We start from the raw sequence: 15,794 nt of genomic DNA, 5'->3' as shown, positions 1-15,794 counted from the left end.
GGAGATCAAGCTGATGTATACTTGATGGATAAATTGCCTGTTACAATGCTGCAACTGTGTGTCTATAAGTGCACAAAACCAACACAATTACACTAATATTTAGACTCATGGATAATCTTTCTGCAGTATTTAGCAAAAACACTTTATCCTCCAAGCAATAGACAATCACATGACTCCCAGCCTTTGAAAATGAATATTTTATGGCCATGTAATTCATTTTTAAGTTAACCCCTCACTTCCAACCAAAGAAATGTACCAATACATTGTACTTGCTACTTCTGAACTCCTGAAGTCAAACTTTGCTTGGAGACCGATTCTGGAACATCAAGTGTAAATATTTCACCAGGCAGTATGGTTTGGAGAAAGATAAACATTCTGTGGAGGCTGTGACAGTGGAGTTTTACCAGGTTAGTCTGCGCTGAAACAATCTGACTGTAATGGACCCTCATGAAACCATATATCAATCATACATTTCTCTCTCCTCTCTGATTACACCACCTCTACAATCTCTGTTACAATTATTTCAATCAAAACTCTACAACGCTAATGTAGCGTTCAGCCCTGGTAGACAGAAGCTTACACATCATCTTCCTGGAATGCAAGATAATACAATGTGAGGCTGGATGAACACAGCAGGCCAAGCAGCATCTCAGGAACACAAAAGCTGGCGTTTCGGGCCTAGACCCTTCATCAGAGAGGGGGATTGGGTGAGGGTTCTGGAATAAATAGGGAGAGAGGGGGAGGCGGACCGAAGATGGAGAGAAAAGAAGAGGTAGGGAGGGGATAGGTCAGTCCAGGGAAGACGGACAGGTCAAGGAGGTGGGATGAGGTTAGTAGGTAGATGGGGGTGCGGCTTGGGGTGGGAGGAAGGGATGGGTGAGAGGAAGAACAGGTTAGGGAGGCAGAGACAGGTTGGACTGGTTTTGGGATGCAGTGGGTGGGGGGGAAGAGCTGGGCTGGTTGTGTGGTGCAGTGGAGGGAGGGGACGAACTGGGCTGGTTTAGGGATGCGGTGGGGGAAAGGGAGATTTTGAAACTGGTGAAGTCCACATTGATACCATTAGGCTGCAGGGTTCCCAGGCGGAATATGAGTTGCTGTTCCTGCAACCTTCGGGTGGCATCATTGTGGCACTGCAGGAGGCCCATGATGGACATGTCATTCTAAAGAATGGGAGGGGGAGTGGAAATGGTTTGCTACTGGGAGGTGCAGTTGTTTGTTGCGAACTGAGCGGAGGTGTTCTGCAAAGCGGTCCCCAAGCCTCCGCTTGGTTTCCCCAATGTAGAGGAAGCCACACCAGGTACAGTGGATACAGTATACCACATTGGCAGATGTGCAGGTGAACCTCTGCTTAATGTGGAATGTCATCTTGGGTCCTGGGATAGGGGTGAGGGAGGAGGTGTGGGGGCAAGTGTAGCATTCCCTGCAGTTGCAGGGGAAGGTGCCGGGTGTGGTGGGGTTGGAGGGCAGTATGGAGCGAACAAGGAAGTCACGGAGAGAGTGGTCTCTCCGGAAAGCAGACAAGGGTGGGGATGGAAAAATGTCTTGGGTGGTGGGGTTGGATTGTAGATGGCGGAACTGTCGGAGGATGATGTGTTGTATCCGGAGGTTTGTGGGGTGGTGTGTGAGAACGAGGGGGATCCTCTTTGGGCGGTTGTAGCGGGGGCGGGGTGTGCGGGATGTGTTGCGGGAAATACGGAAGACGCGGTCAAGCGCGTTCTCGATCACTGTGGGGGGAAAGTTGCGGTCCTTGAAGAACTTGGACATCTGGGATGTGCGGGAGTGGAATGTCTTATCGTGGGAGCAGATGCGGCGGAGGCGAAGGAATTGGGAATAGGGGATGGAATTTTTGCAGGAGGGTGGGTGCGAGGAAGTGTATTCTAGGTAGCTGTGGGAGTCGGTGGGCTTGAAGTGGACATCAGTTACAAGCTGGTTGCCTGAGATGCAGACTGAGAGGTCCAGGAAAGTGAGGGATGTGTGGAGATAGCCCAGGTGAACTGAAGGTTGGGGTGGAAGGTGTTGAAGTGGATGAGCTGTTCGAGCTCCTTTGGGGAGCAAGAGGCAGTGCCGATACAGTCATCAATGTAACGGAGGAAGAGGTGGGGTTTGGGGCCTGTGTAGGTGCGGAAGAGGGACTGTTCCACGTAACCCACAAAGAGGCAGGCATAGCTTGGGCCCATGCGGGTGCCCATGGCCACCCCCTTAGTCTGTAGGAACTGGGAGGAGTCAAAAGAGAAGTTGTTGAGGGTGAGGACGGGTTCGGCTAGGCGGATGAGGTTGTCGGTGGAGGGGGACTGGTCGGGCCTGCGGGACAGGAAGAAGCGGAGGGCCTTGAGGCCATCTGCATGCGGAATGCAGGTGTATAGGGACTGGACGTCCGTGGTGAAGATGAGGTGTTGGGGGCCAGGGAATTGAAAGTCCTGGAGGAGGTGGAGGGCGTCGTGGGTGGTGTCATGGACGTAGGTAGGGAGTTCCTGGACCAAAGGGGAGAAAATGGAGTCCAGGTAGGTGGAGTTCAGTGGGGCAGGAGCAAGCTGAGACGATGGGTGGACCAGGCCAGGCAGGTTTGTGGATTTTGGGAAGGAGATAGAAACGGGCCGTGTGGGGTTGGGGAACAGTGAGGTTGGAGGCTGTGGGTGGGAGGTCCCCTGAGGTGATGAGGTCATGAATGGTGTTGGAGATGATGGTTTGGTGCTCGGGTGTGGGGTCATGATCGAGGGGTCGGTAGGAGGTGGTGTCGCAGAGTTGGCGTCTGGCCTTGGCGATGTAGAGGTCAGTGTGCCATACTACCACTGTGCCACCCTTGTCTGCGGGTTTGATGGTGAGGTTGGGGTTGGAGCGGAGGGCTGCCCTTCTGCAGGGGAGAGCTTGGAGTGGGTGAGAGGGGTGGAGAGGTTGAGGTGGTTGACATTCCACATTAAGCAGAGGTTCACCTGCACATCTGCCAATGTGGTATACTGCATCCACTGTAACCGGTGTGGCTTCCTCTACATTGGGGAAACCAAGCGGAGGCTTGGGGACCGCTTTGCAGAACACCTCCGCTCAGTTCGCAACAAACAACTGCACCTCCCAGTCGCAAACCATTTCCACTCCCCCTCCCATTCTTTAGATGACATGTCCATCGTGGGCGTCCTGCAGTGCCACAATGATGCCACCCGAAGGTTGCAGGAACAGCAACTCATATTCCGCCTGGGAACCCTGCAGCCTAATGGTATCAATGTGGACTTCACCAGTTTGAAAATCTCCCCTTCCCTCACCACATCCCTAAACCAGCCCAGTTCGTCCCGTCCCCCCACTGCACCACACAACCAGCCCAGCTCTTCCCCTCCACCCACTGCATTCCAAAACCAGTCCAACCTGTCTCTGCCTCCCTAACCTGTTCTTCCTCTCACCCATCCCTTTCTCCCACCCCAAGCCGCACCCCAATCTACCTACTAACCTCCTCCCACCTCCTCGACCTGTCTGTCTTCCCTGGACTGACCTATCCCCTCCCTACCTCCCCACCAATACTCTCTCCACCTATCTTCTTTTCTCTCCATCTTCGGTCCGCCTCCCCCTCTCTCCCTATTTATTCCAGAACCCTCACCCAATCCCCCTCTCTGAAGGGTCTAGGCCCGAAATGTCAGCTTTTGTGCTCCTGAGATGCTGCTTGGCCTGCTGTGTTCATCCAGCCTCACATTTTATTATCTTGGATTCTCCAACATCAGCAGTTCCCACTATCTCTGATACTATCTTCCTGGAATGGTAAGCTGTTGCAATATGTAAGCATTGTGGTTAGCACTGCCCAAAGGAACCAGAAAGGGATTTAGCTTGAAAGTCAATGCTTGAGCCCTCGCAAGTATCAACATATTTTGTGTAATGTACAGTGGTTTTGACCAGATAAACCAAAGATGTGTCGTTAACATTCAGGATTCCTGGTCATATGATTAAAATTTGTGGTTTTGAATAGCTTTAATTATATGGCTTCAGTCACTATCATCAGTCTGCTTTTATCATCAGAACAGCAGTCAGCAAGGCAGCTCCACATTTATAAAAGCCTGGTTTTAATCTCAAACACTCCAAAACCCCCAATATTAAAAAGAATCCAGCATTGTTGCTTTAAAAGTGAATTAATTCCCAGTCGCTGCGAATTGTATTGCTATGCCTTCCACTCCATCCTTTTCTGATCTCCTATGTTTTTTAAAAAAAGTTCTGCCAAACCAGCCAAATGCAAGAACTCACTGGATATTGACTTACCTGACTCTAATTCAAGTGGATTAATGCCGATGTTATTGATTTTTTGTTTTAAAAAAGTGATTCACAATTATAAATTTCCTTTTCTCTCTTTCCTCTTTGTATGCTTGTGAGAATGTGGTTTTGTTGCAATAACCATTCCATGCACCTCAGGTTTTAAATGCACAAAAGAAATTGCTCTGGGTCATTTTTAAATTTGCTTAACGAACAAGGCTTAAGGAAACACAGTTGTGATTATTTCACAAGTGAATTTAAGGGCGGAGTGGTGAATGTGATTTATATGGACTTCAGTAAGTGGTTCAACAAGAATCCTCATGGTGGACTGGTTAGCAAGGATAGATCACATAGAATACAGTTTGATCTAGCCATTTGGATACAGAACTGGCTCGAAAGTTAGAGGGTGGTGGTGGAGGATAGCTTTCAGACTGGAGGCCTGTGACTGGCTGTGTGCCACAAGGATTGGTGCTGGGTCCACCACTTTTCATCATTTATATAAATGATTTGGATGTAAACTTAGGAAGTATGGTTAGTAAATTTGTAGATGTCACCTAAATTGCTGTGTAACAGACAGTGAAGAAGGTTACCTCCAAAGTACAGTGGGATGTTGATTAGATAGGCCAATGGGCCAAAGAGTGGCAGATGGTGTTTAATTTAGATAAATGTGAGGTGCTACATTTTGGAAAGACAAATCAGAGCATAACTTATACACTTAATGTTAAGGTACTGGGGAGTGTTGCTGAACAAAGATTTTGGAGTGCAAGTTCATAGTTCCTTGAAAGTGGAGCTGCAGGCAGGCAGGATAGTGAGGGTGGTGTTTGGTATCCTTGCTTTTACTGGTCAGTGCATTGAGTAAAGGAGTTGGGAAGTCATGTTGCAGATGGAGAGGACATTGGTTACATCACTATTAGAATACTACATGCAATTCTAGCCTCCCTGTTACAAGAAGGGTGTTATGAATCTTGAAAGTGTTCAGAAAATATTTACAAGGTTGTTACCAGGATTGTAGGGTTTGAGCTGCAGGGAGAAGCTGAATAGGCTGGGGCTATTTTTCCTGGTGTGCTAGTGGCTGAGGGGAGAACCTCCTACAGAGGTTTATAAAATCATGAGGGGTACAGGTAGGGTGACTAGCCAAGGTCTTTTGTCCAGGCTGGAGGAGTCCAAAACTAGTGGGCATAGGCTTAAGATGAGAAGGGAAAGATTTGAAAGCGATTTAAGGGGCCATGCTTTCATGCAGAGGTTGGAGTGTGTGTGGAATGAGCTGCTGGAGGAAGTGTTGGAGGCTGGTACAATTACAACATGTAAAAGGCATCTGGATGGGTATATGAACAGGAAGAGTTTAGAGGGATATGGGCCAAATGCTGGCAAATGGAACTAGATTTATTTAGGATATCTATTCGGCATGGGTGAGTTGCACTGAAGGGTCTGTTTCCATGCAGTGTAGCTCTGACTCTATGACTCTAAAAGAAATAAAGATAAACATTAAGAAGCTCATTTTTAAAAATCACTACTGTTGTGGACAGAAGTCAACAGCGATTAAATAATTCTGTTCCCCTGTCCCTCTTGTTAATGACAATTCTGCCAGCCTGTACTTACAAAAAAAAAGCTTATAAAGGTAGAGTGAAAATTATTTTAGTAATAAAGATTTGCATGTATTACATGTTGTACTGGCAGTTAAGCTTTGCCATACCCACCAATAATTGTTGGCATTTATACAATTTTTATCAGTACTTAATGCCCTAAAGTAATGTCATTTATCTTTTGGATGGGCTGTTAAACCAAAGACCCTCTGCCCCCTCAGGCAGACATAAATGATCACGCTGCACTTCCCCAAAGAAGAACAGGGGAGCTATCCTGTTATCTTGGCCAATATCATCCCCACCAGCATTAGTAAAACTAATATATGGTTGTTATCACATAGCTATTTGAGGGAGCTTGCTCAATACAAATTCACTATTGTATTTCCAATATTCCAGCAAAGACAATACTGTAAAAAGTGACTGCATAAATATTAGCACTTTGGAACATATGTCGTTCTGAAAGGTTTCACACAAATGCAAAGCTTTCTTGTTAATTATTTTCTTTCTTGCTTTCAATACTATTGATGACAAATCTAGTGACTAATGAAAGAAAAACAGAAATTGCTGGAAAAATGCTTTCCACAGAAGCTGCTGAGATTTTCTAGCAATTTATTTTTGTTTCTGATTTACAATATCCACAGTTCTTCTGGTTTGTATTGACTAATGAATGCCAGTCCTTTAGCACCCTTTCCAAAACTACTACTTTTTACCATCTCTCTCTGCCTTCCAGTGGATAGTAACTCTACTTTGGACAAATATCTTTCATCCCCATCTTGCATGCGCTCCTCTTATTTTAATCAAAGTTGTTGCTTTAATTCATTGGCAGCATAGGAAAATTACATTATTACTTTCCAGGTTCCCAGATTGAACTGAATTTGCACTCAGAAGTATTACACCACCAAACATGCAATTGTGCATTGTCAAACTTTGTCACAGATGTAAAATGACAGTTTTAAAGCAGATATTTAATGCTGGGCCCTGTGACCTGAGGCCAGAAATTCACTTGAGTTCAAATTTACCCAGATGTTTTCAATCAGCTGCAATTATCTTAGTTTATTACTGAAATTATTTTTCCTTGAGTGAGCTTTAAAGGAATAAAGTTGCTTAAACACAGCTCCACCTTAGCAATTGAAGATTTACAGTTGTGCTGCACTCTCTAGACTTATGATAAATAATGCCCAAGTCAATTTCTGTTATATTTAAAAATGTTAGTGTAAACAAAAAAAACCTTAATTTTAAATGCTTAATCGTCAATACATGTGACAATGGAATTGTCATGCTAAAATGGGACAAAACCTAAACAGTTGATTATTTTAATCTAAATATTTGTAAATATACTTTTATGAAGAGTAAATGCTTCCTTTTCACAGATCTTACATAAGTTACATATTTCACACACTATTGAATTTTGATACCGCGTTTTCTGTTCTAGCTTTCAAACCAATACTAACAATTGTACTTGAATGTAAAGCTTGGATTTGTTTTTTTGCCAGAGAGTGAGAGTATTTTTGAAGTCTTAGCACATGTGGGATGCGGTAACACAGTTCAGTAGCTGAATTGTGCAATATTTTGCGTTGATTTTAGGAATTGGTGCTGATGATTGCTGTGAATACTTTAACTGTACTTTTTGTATTGATTTGGTACACTGCCATCATGGGGACATTTCTGAGGAATACATCTTATTTCTGTTGTTTAATTGTCCACAGGAATACAGAGCTTCGATTGGATCAGTTATTATGGAATTGCTTAGCCATATCTCTCATTTGCTGCTTATGGTGTTTGGCATACAAGTAGTCTGTTGTAACTTTACCAGGCTGCTGCCCATTTTAGTTGTGCCTGGTGTTGCTCCTAGCATACCCTCCAGCACTCTTCTTCGAACCAGAGTTGACTTCCTGATTAGTAGGAGTAAATTATTGCAGATGCTGGAATCGGTACTGGAAACAACAAATGCTGGAGATCACAGCAGGTCAGGCAGCATCCATGGAAAGAGAGCAAGCTAACGCTTTGAGTCTAGGTGACTCTACATCAGAGCACTGGGGGAGAAAGGATGTTGATAATTCAGATTAAGAGATCAATGTGAGAATGGTAGAAAAATGGTGCATCTAATTGCCAGACTTGAAGGAACAGACAGTCCCACTGGGGAAGGGGGAAGAGGGAAGAGGGGACATGGTGACAGAGAATGTAGCAAATAAAGCTACAAGAAAGGGTAGGAATGAGAGTTGGTTTCACAGTTTGAAGGTGTTGAACTCAACATTAAATCCAGAGGTCATAAAGTGCCTAGTTTGAAGATGAAATGTTGTTCTTGCAGTTTGCGCTGCGATTCATTGGAGCACTGCAGCATGCTGAGGTTAGACAAATGAGCATGCGAGCAAGATGCAGTGTTAAAATGATTGGCTGTGGGAAGTTTGGGTTCATGCTTGCACCCATATTGGAGGTGTTCTGCAAAGTGATCGCCCAGTCTATGTTTGGGTTCTCCAATGTAGAGTGGGCCACATTGGGTGCAGCAAATACAATACATCAGATTGGAGGAGGTACAGGTGAAGTACTGCTTCACCTAGAAAGACTATTAATGCCTTTTGGATGATGAGCATAGAGGGGGTGAAGGGGCAAATGTTGCACCTTCTGCAGTTACATGGGAAAGTGCCTTGGGAAGGATGGGTGGTGTTGATAGTTAATGAATGGACAATAGGGTCCCAGAGGGATAATCCCAGTGAAATGTACGCTGGGGGAGTGAGGGGAAGATGTGTTTGGTTGTGGTGTTCTGCTGGAGTTACCTCAAATAGTAATGGTAGAGTGGGGATATGCTGGGCCATGAAGTAATGGTATATGTTTGACTAAGCTAGCTTTTAATTCTGGATTTTATTAATTTCAATTTACAACATCTGCCTATAATGGGATTCAAACCTACAACCCCAGAAAACCCCAGAACAGCAGCCTGGGGCTGCATTATTAGTCCAAAGCTGTGATCACCCTCACTAATTGCACCCCCTGATATTATTTTGTTGACATGGCATATGTGATTTTAATTTCCCTGTTTGGGAGTCAGCTTGAATAACACACTGTTTCCAGTTGGTCAAGGTTACAGTAGTCTACTGGTGGAGGTATTTTGCCTGTTGCTGTTAAAAGTATGGGGCGGTTAGTGTAAATGGTGGTACAGTGAGGTTTGGGGTGATCTGATTGCAGACCCTGGAATGGTTTGGGGATGGTGGGGGCATCTTGGGTTTAATTCCTGACTTGAGAATGAGATATAGCAGTGAAGATTGCAAAGGGAGGGATTAAGTACTTCTCCCCATAGCTTTCCTTGCTGAGGACGACTGTTAAGTCAGAGCCTGCCAGCCTCATTAAAATACCCTGAGGCTGGATTGACAGCCCATCCCTTGATCCATCTTCTTTATGCACAGGTATGGGTGATTTGGATGTGTTTTTGGTGATTTGAGTTTTCACACCTCACCGACTCTAACGCATTGCTTTGTGGAATTGGAGATTCAGTCCTGGGAATACACTATTGAGCGAACCTGTAATTACAGTGAAACTCATTTTTGGTCTCTACTCTCCTATCAAGCCTCCTGTTCACTTCCTACAGTTTGGTTGGATCAAAGCATTGCGCAGAACTCCTGTATTTCTGTTGTAGTGTGATAAAGTAGCAGGATGTCCACAGCACCTCTGACAAATTCAGCTCACCACCGCCTTCTCAGGGGCAGCTAGGGATGGGCAAGAAATGCTGGTCAGCCAGCAACACTCTCATCCCACAAATGAATAGAAAAGAAATTCTGAGACTGGCTACGTAACGAAACAAAGTGCAGTAATGCCTCAAAAGTCAGCTAAACTACGGAGATAGTAGGAACTAGCATCAGAGGAGCAGGAAAGCTGACATTTTGGGTCTAGACCCTTCAGAAAAGAAGAAAAAAGAAAAGACTTTTCTGAAGAAGGGTCTAGACCCAAGATGTCAGCTTTCCTGCTCCTCTGATGCTGCTTGGTCTGGTGTGTTCATCCAGCTCTACACCTTGTTATCAAAGCTAAACTACAGTCCGTTTAACCAGTATTAATCAAACTCTGACTGCTCCATGTTACATACCACCTTGCTGCGTATTGCTGTCAGTTCTGAGGAAGGGTCACCGGACCTGAAACATTAACTCTGATCTTTTTCTCTTCACAGATGCTGCCAGACCTGCTGAGCTTTTCCAGCAACTTCTGTTTTTATTCAATACATTTGCAATTTTTTTTAGAATGATTAATTGAATTGTGAAATTCAATCCCCAAATCATCAAAAAACATATTTTGCTATTCTGCTCCTGGATGTTTTAGATTATTATTGGTTATTTGCCTGAGGTGATTGAAGATGAACTTTCTTTTTACATTTGACGAGATCTATTTATTTGAATTTCCAGGAGATCACATTGTGCTGGGTGGGTTAAAGAGCATGTGGATTATTATTGTGTAGGACAGGCTGGATGAACTAGGGCTATTTTCCTGTCTTTCAGCATTCGTATTTAACAAAAATACGATGTGATTAATTTCACTCAATGCATATTAGCCCCAATGTTATCTCCTTCATCAAGGAAACATTCGTTGCTTGAAAAAAGCCACAAATGGGAGGCTTAATTATTTTTAGCTAACTCTAAATTTTCTAGTTTCCTATGTGGCAAGTAAGTTCTGACATATTAGAGGTAATTAAGAAAATGTGCACATTAATTAGGAAATTCCAGCTTTAAAACTTGACTTTTCGAACCTAATCTGATCTTATCTTCACAGCCTGTAGTTAATGGAGAAAAAAGCTACCAGTTGGATCAATGGGAGCAAACGTCAACACCGACTTCGCAGAGTCCCAGCCCAAATCCAAATCAGAGTGGAACTGACAGTACTGCAGGTAAGAATGGTAGAAAATGCACGAATGTAATATCCCACCACTTGCACACTTCCTAGATTTCCATAATATTCCTGTGAGATGGAATGTTTATTTATGATCCTTAACTTGGACACTCAGTTTCACTGTGGATATATTACAGGGCTATTAAACCAGTTGTTGATTCTTTAGCTTTATAGTTACCCATTTCAAAGCAGCCCTGATGCAAAACTGAAACAGCGAATGCCGGGGTTGCTCAGCAGGTCTGGCAGCATTTGGAAACGGGAGTTAATGGGCTGAAATTATATCTGGGGAAGACAGACCCTATACCTCTATAGAGGAATACATAGCTAGAACTCAGTGGCTTCTGAAGTATCATCCGTAGACCCAAGGGCTAGTCAGTCAGACACTTGTCCATGGGCTAAAAAATGCTTGCAGAGAAGGGTGAGCCCCCATGCTTGCTGAGAGATATCCAGAGTTTAGGTAAAGTGCCAGTAACACCTTGTGGAAGACCCCAAACTGCAATGTAAGTACCTTGGTTGGTCCTTGTGTGGAAACGCTATCCACCAGCTCCCTTGCTGCTGGCAAGATGGCATGAATGGTGAAGACACGGTGCAACGTTCTCCCATCCCCGTGATCTCTTCCATCCTAACTTTCTGCTCCATTTTATGAGCCCGACCTCCAAGCTCTCAGTATCGGCCCATACACTTCCATCAGAACTAGGAAAAGTGTTAACGCATCTCCTAGATAGCATTTCTTTTGGATCAGTATGGTTGGCTGTTTCTTTTGTGAAACAAATGGAAAAGGTATTACAATTATTTATCATCTCCAACTGTTTTTATGTTATATATTTTACATTACAGTAAATTTTTTTACTCAGCAAATTCTTTTCTTTTTGTTCCTTTATATTATTTAATTTTGTTAGTGTGGAAATCTTTATGCTTTAAAGGCTACCTGTGAAATACTTCAATTCTCAGGCACGCCTTTCCTTTTCCTTGTGCCTGTTCCAATTCAAATATTATTTGTATTATTCATTTATTATTTTTCTTGATATCCAATGATATTTCTGTCATTGTTCCATATCTCTTGGGCCACTGCATTGGCACAATGCTGTTAATTCAATATTGTGGAGTTTTGATATTGTATATGTGAAAAATATCCATCATCTGTCAATCCTCTTTTCCTTTGAACTTGCTTTTACTGAGAGTGGCACATATTGTGTGGCCTGACACCTGTGTTTCTTTCAATATATCAGGAAAAAAACAGAAGTTGCTGGAAAAGCACAGCAGGTCTGGCAGCATCTGTGAAGAAAAAAAATCAGAGTTAATGTTTCAGGTCCTGTGACCTGTGTTCTGAGGAACCAAAACATTAACTCTGATTTTTTTTTTCTTCACAGATGCTCCCAAATCTGCTGAGCTTTTCCAGCAACTTCTGTTTTAGTTCCTGATTTACAGCTTCCGCCGTTCTTTTGGTTTTTCTTCCAATATATCACTTGATGTAATCATATATTAGTCGAGATGCCTACCACTAATGTAAGTTGTAAATTTGTGATCATTGTATGAAACTACCAGCTGTATATGACTAATTTAGGACAGATAAATAATTTATCAGTCTGGTACATTTGCTAATAGAATGAGAATGCTATCAGAGAAAGAATAGCATTAGTTTCAGAATTTTGAATATTTTGGTAGAATCTTCCTTCTTAGGAAAGTATCCCAGGGGTTTGTGCAAAAGCACTGAAACACCTGAATTTACTTCTAGAAGGAAGGTCGAATCTTGCACCCAATAGGCATTGAAATGGACACCGGCAGACCTTCCTCCAGAATGCCCTGACTGCCTGGAGCTAGCTGCTAATTAGAGGTTGCTGCTGTTAGTTTAGCATTCCTCAGACTGGCAGGATCGATTGGCGACCAGGATAGAATTAGGTATCATTTGGGGGGTGTGGGGTGGTTGGTGGTGAGACTATGGAGAGAAGGCCGTAGAGGTCAGAAACAAAAGCCAGACACAAGCTGACAGCACAGTTTTATCTATTGGGTGGGTCAGCTGTTATTTTTCCTAGGTGGAGCAGAGATGATAGGAGCCCAGATAAGGCAAGGTGTCTAATGGCCCTAAAGTGAACTTTCAATGACCACATAAGGGTTTTGAGTAGAATTAGGGTTAGTTCTTTGCCTAAGGGTTTTCAATCTGGAATGCATCTGGACAGAGGCAGTAAGGAGTCAGCCATATATCCCAAAGGATAACCCTCTAATTTTCTAGGCCTTCTGTCTCATCCCTTGTCCTGTTGTGGGCCCAAAGAATTCTGCCAATATGCAGTAAAAAGTTATAGGATTTGAGAAGATTGTGACCTTGAAAGATAAATGAGATTCTGAAGTTTCCTTTACATATTGTGTAATGGAACTATAATTGATTAAGTATGATGACAATAGGGAATATTTCATAGAGCTTGTAGTGAAAGTTGTGGAGGATTTATTGAAAAAGCAGACTAGGTCTCCGAGCTGGAGCTATGTTTGTTTTACGAGTTAAAGTACAAACAATGCAAGCATTAGAAATGGTCCAATCTTTCCCTTAAAAACAAGAAGGAAGAAATATAGAACTGTTTCATTGAAAATAATCATCAGGATATGCAGCGTTGAGACCTGATGAGCTTGCATTTCTGTTTTGTCAAAACTGACATTTATACACAGAAGTAAAATACTGCATTGTTAAGCAATTTGAAATAAAAACAGAAAATTAAGGGAACACTTCATAGGTTTGATTGCATCCATGGAGAGATAAACAGAATTAATGCTTTAGGTCCATCTGTTAACTCAGTTATTCCCTTCTGAGATGCTGTCAGATTTATTGAGGAGAATTCTGGATATACCCAAATTTACGTATTGTTGCCTTGACTACAGTTTATTGGCTCGGCACAAAGAGAAAGAGTCAAACCCGCATCAACTAACCACTAGAGATAATAGGAACTGCCGATGCTGGAGAATCTGAGATAACAAGGTGTGGAGCTGGATGAGCACAGCAGACCAAGCAGCATCAGAGGAGCAGGAAAGCTGATGTTTTGGCCTCGACGCGGGCCCAAGTCCTTGGTGTAATCTCCACACTTCTATGCATGGTGCCCTGAACATTGTGAAGGTTGAGCTCTCATGTTTTTGCTCCAAAGCATTCCAGAAATTCCTCATTTTTGTCCATTTTTTCATTATCTTTCTGTGGTCTCTTTTCCTCATTGATCCTGCCTCATTGGGCGAGTCTGTGTCTTTTCATGACTGCCTCATCCCAAGGCCACTGTTAGGATTACCTCGTTACTCTTACATCAGACAACGATTTACATTTTGTCATTCCTCAGCTGTCCCGGTTTGAACTGGTTCCAGCCAGCACAAGACTGTGGCTAGGACTTGGTGACTTGAATTCATAAACCGCTGATTATATGTGTGACAGCCCCAGCCAACGGTATGCATTTGGACGTTTTATTTTTAAATTTAATGTTGCTTTGAGTTATCAGTAACCCTGTAGCAAAAGAATAAAAACAAAGAAGCTGATGCCACAGTGGGTAAATTGTATATTCTTCTCGAGAAAGTTACCTTGAATTTAGGTTATAACAGGTCCATATGATTCACTTTTAAGTATTAAAAGGTTTGTGTGCAGACTTACTAAAATTGTAAATTTTAATGAATTTACCTACCTTAGAACAGTCAAACAAGGATAAGTCTACTAGTTATAGATAATGTTGTTTTCAACAAACCATGCTGCACTAGATTGGAGCTATTTTGAAGGAGGTGTCCTAATTAAGTAATTTTATTCCACTATTATCAGAAAGCATGAGATATAAACTGAAATACTCCTATTTTAAAAAGAAGCCTTTCCATTAACAAACATTTCTGCGAGATCTTTAAGCTGATCAAAATCAAAAATATTATAATGTCCGTACAAATGACAACATATGAAATTGTGTAGATGAACACACAAATATACAGGAAAAACAGAAGGGTCAGGGGCTCTGCTCACTCTGAGGGAGCTGGACCAGTGTCAAGGTCTCTCCATATGCAAAGGAAGGGTGTCTTGGTGATGGGACACCAGCCTCTGTGGTGTTATTTCACCAAACAGATTGAGATTCTAAAATGATGGACTGATTGTGGAGTGGATCTTTTAGCTGCACCTAGGAATCTGGCTGATTTCTAGATTTAATTCTAGATTTTTCTTACAGTGGTAGCATATCAGTCATAAAAGATTTTAATTTTGATTCATTCTTAAGAAGAAAGCTTTGGAGGGATATGGGCCGGGAGCAGGCAGGTGGGAGCAGTTTAGTTTGGGATTATGGTCGGCAGGGACTGGTTGGACCGAAGGGGCTGTTTCCCTGCCATATCACTCTAAATACATTTTTTAAAAAATTGGCATCTATACAGGAAGGAATTACAGTATTACATAGACAACACTATTACAGAATTACATGGACAACACAGAAGCGTGCCATTCACCCCAAGTGTTTTTACACATATCTGTCTCCTCTAATTCTATCGACTTGCTCTTAGTCTTTTTTTAATTGTTTTGTGCTTTTGAACATCGCTAAGCTATTTACTATATCACTACCAATGGAAATGCATTGCATGTTTCGATCACTCTGAATGAATTAAAAAGTATCTATATTTCTCATGATTGGATTGAATTGAAATGAACGATGTTCCATTTATAGCCCTAGTTTTGGAATGAGAGACCTGGTTTAATGGATTACATTGATACTCAAGGAAGTTAAGCTAAAGTTATCCCCAAACTTATATTTCATTGGATTATATAGGCTTTGAGGCACAGAAAGAACCTTTTGTACCCTATCTTACCTAGATTTGCGATTTCCAAGTAATGAGTGACCTTGTTCTTTTAAACAAAATGTTCTGAATCACATTTATGTGCATTAACTGTTATTGCCAACCATTGCAACATTCTGCAAGTTCCAGTTTGTGATCAGCACTGGTCCCATTACTGTTACTTGTGGAACATGATACACGTTCTTCTGCACTTCATACTTTATATTTCTATCTTGAACTCAGCTAGCAGATCACTCTACTACTTATCCCTGATTCCACTTTCTCTGAATTTGTTTAAATCTGTCACAGTGCACCTTATTATAAGTCTGTTGAAAATTCAGACAAACTACATCT

General features: G+C 42.6%; 1 protein-coding gene across 5 annotated transcripts in view; it reads left to right on the top strand.

Moving 5' to 3' along the window:
- Window positions 1–15,794, top strand: part of dnmt3bb.1 (DNA (cytosine-5-)-methyltransferase 3 beta, duplicate b.1) — a 284,103-nt gene that overhangs the window by 59,224 nt on the left and 209,085 nt on the right. For all 5 annotated transcript variants that reach the window (XM_059652779.1, XM_059652780.1, XM_059652778.1 and 2 more), the window contains exon 3: window positions 10,560–10,674. In XM_059652779.1, the coding sequence (XP_059508762.1) occupies window positions 10,560–10,674 (115 nt within the window). The remainder of the gene's footprint in view (window positions 1–10,559; window positions 10,675–15,794) is intronic.

The sequence above is a fragment of the Stegostoma tigrinum genome, chromosome 19 (assembly GCF_030684315.1).
Source record: "Stegostoma tigrinum isolate sSteTig4 chromosome 19, sSteTig4.hap1, whole genome shotgun sequence".
NCBI classification, from domain to species: Eukaryota; Metazoa; Chordata; class Chondrichthyes; order Orectolobiformes; family Stegostomatidae; genus Stegostoma; species Stegostoma tigrinum.
This window is presented reverse-complemented; position numbering and strand designations above follow the sequence as displayed.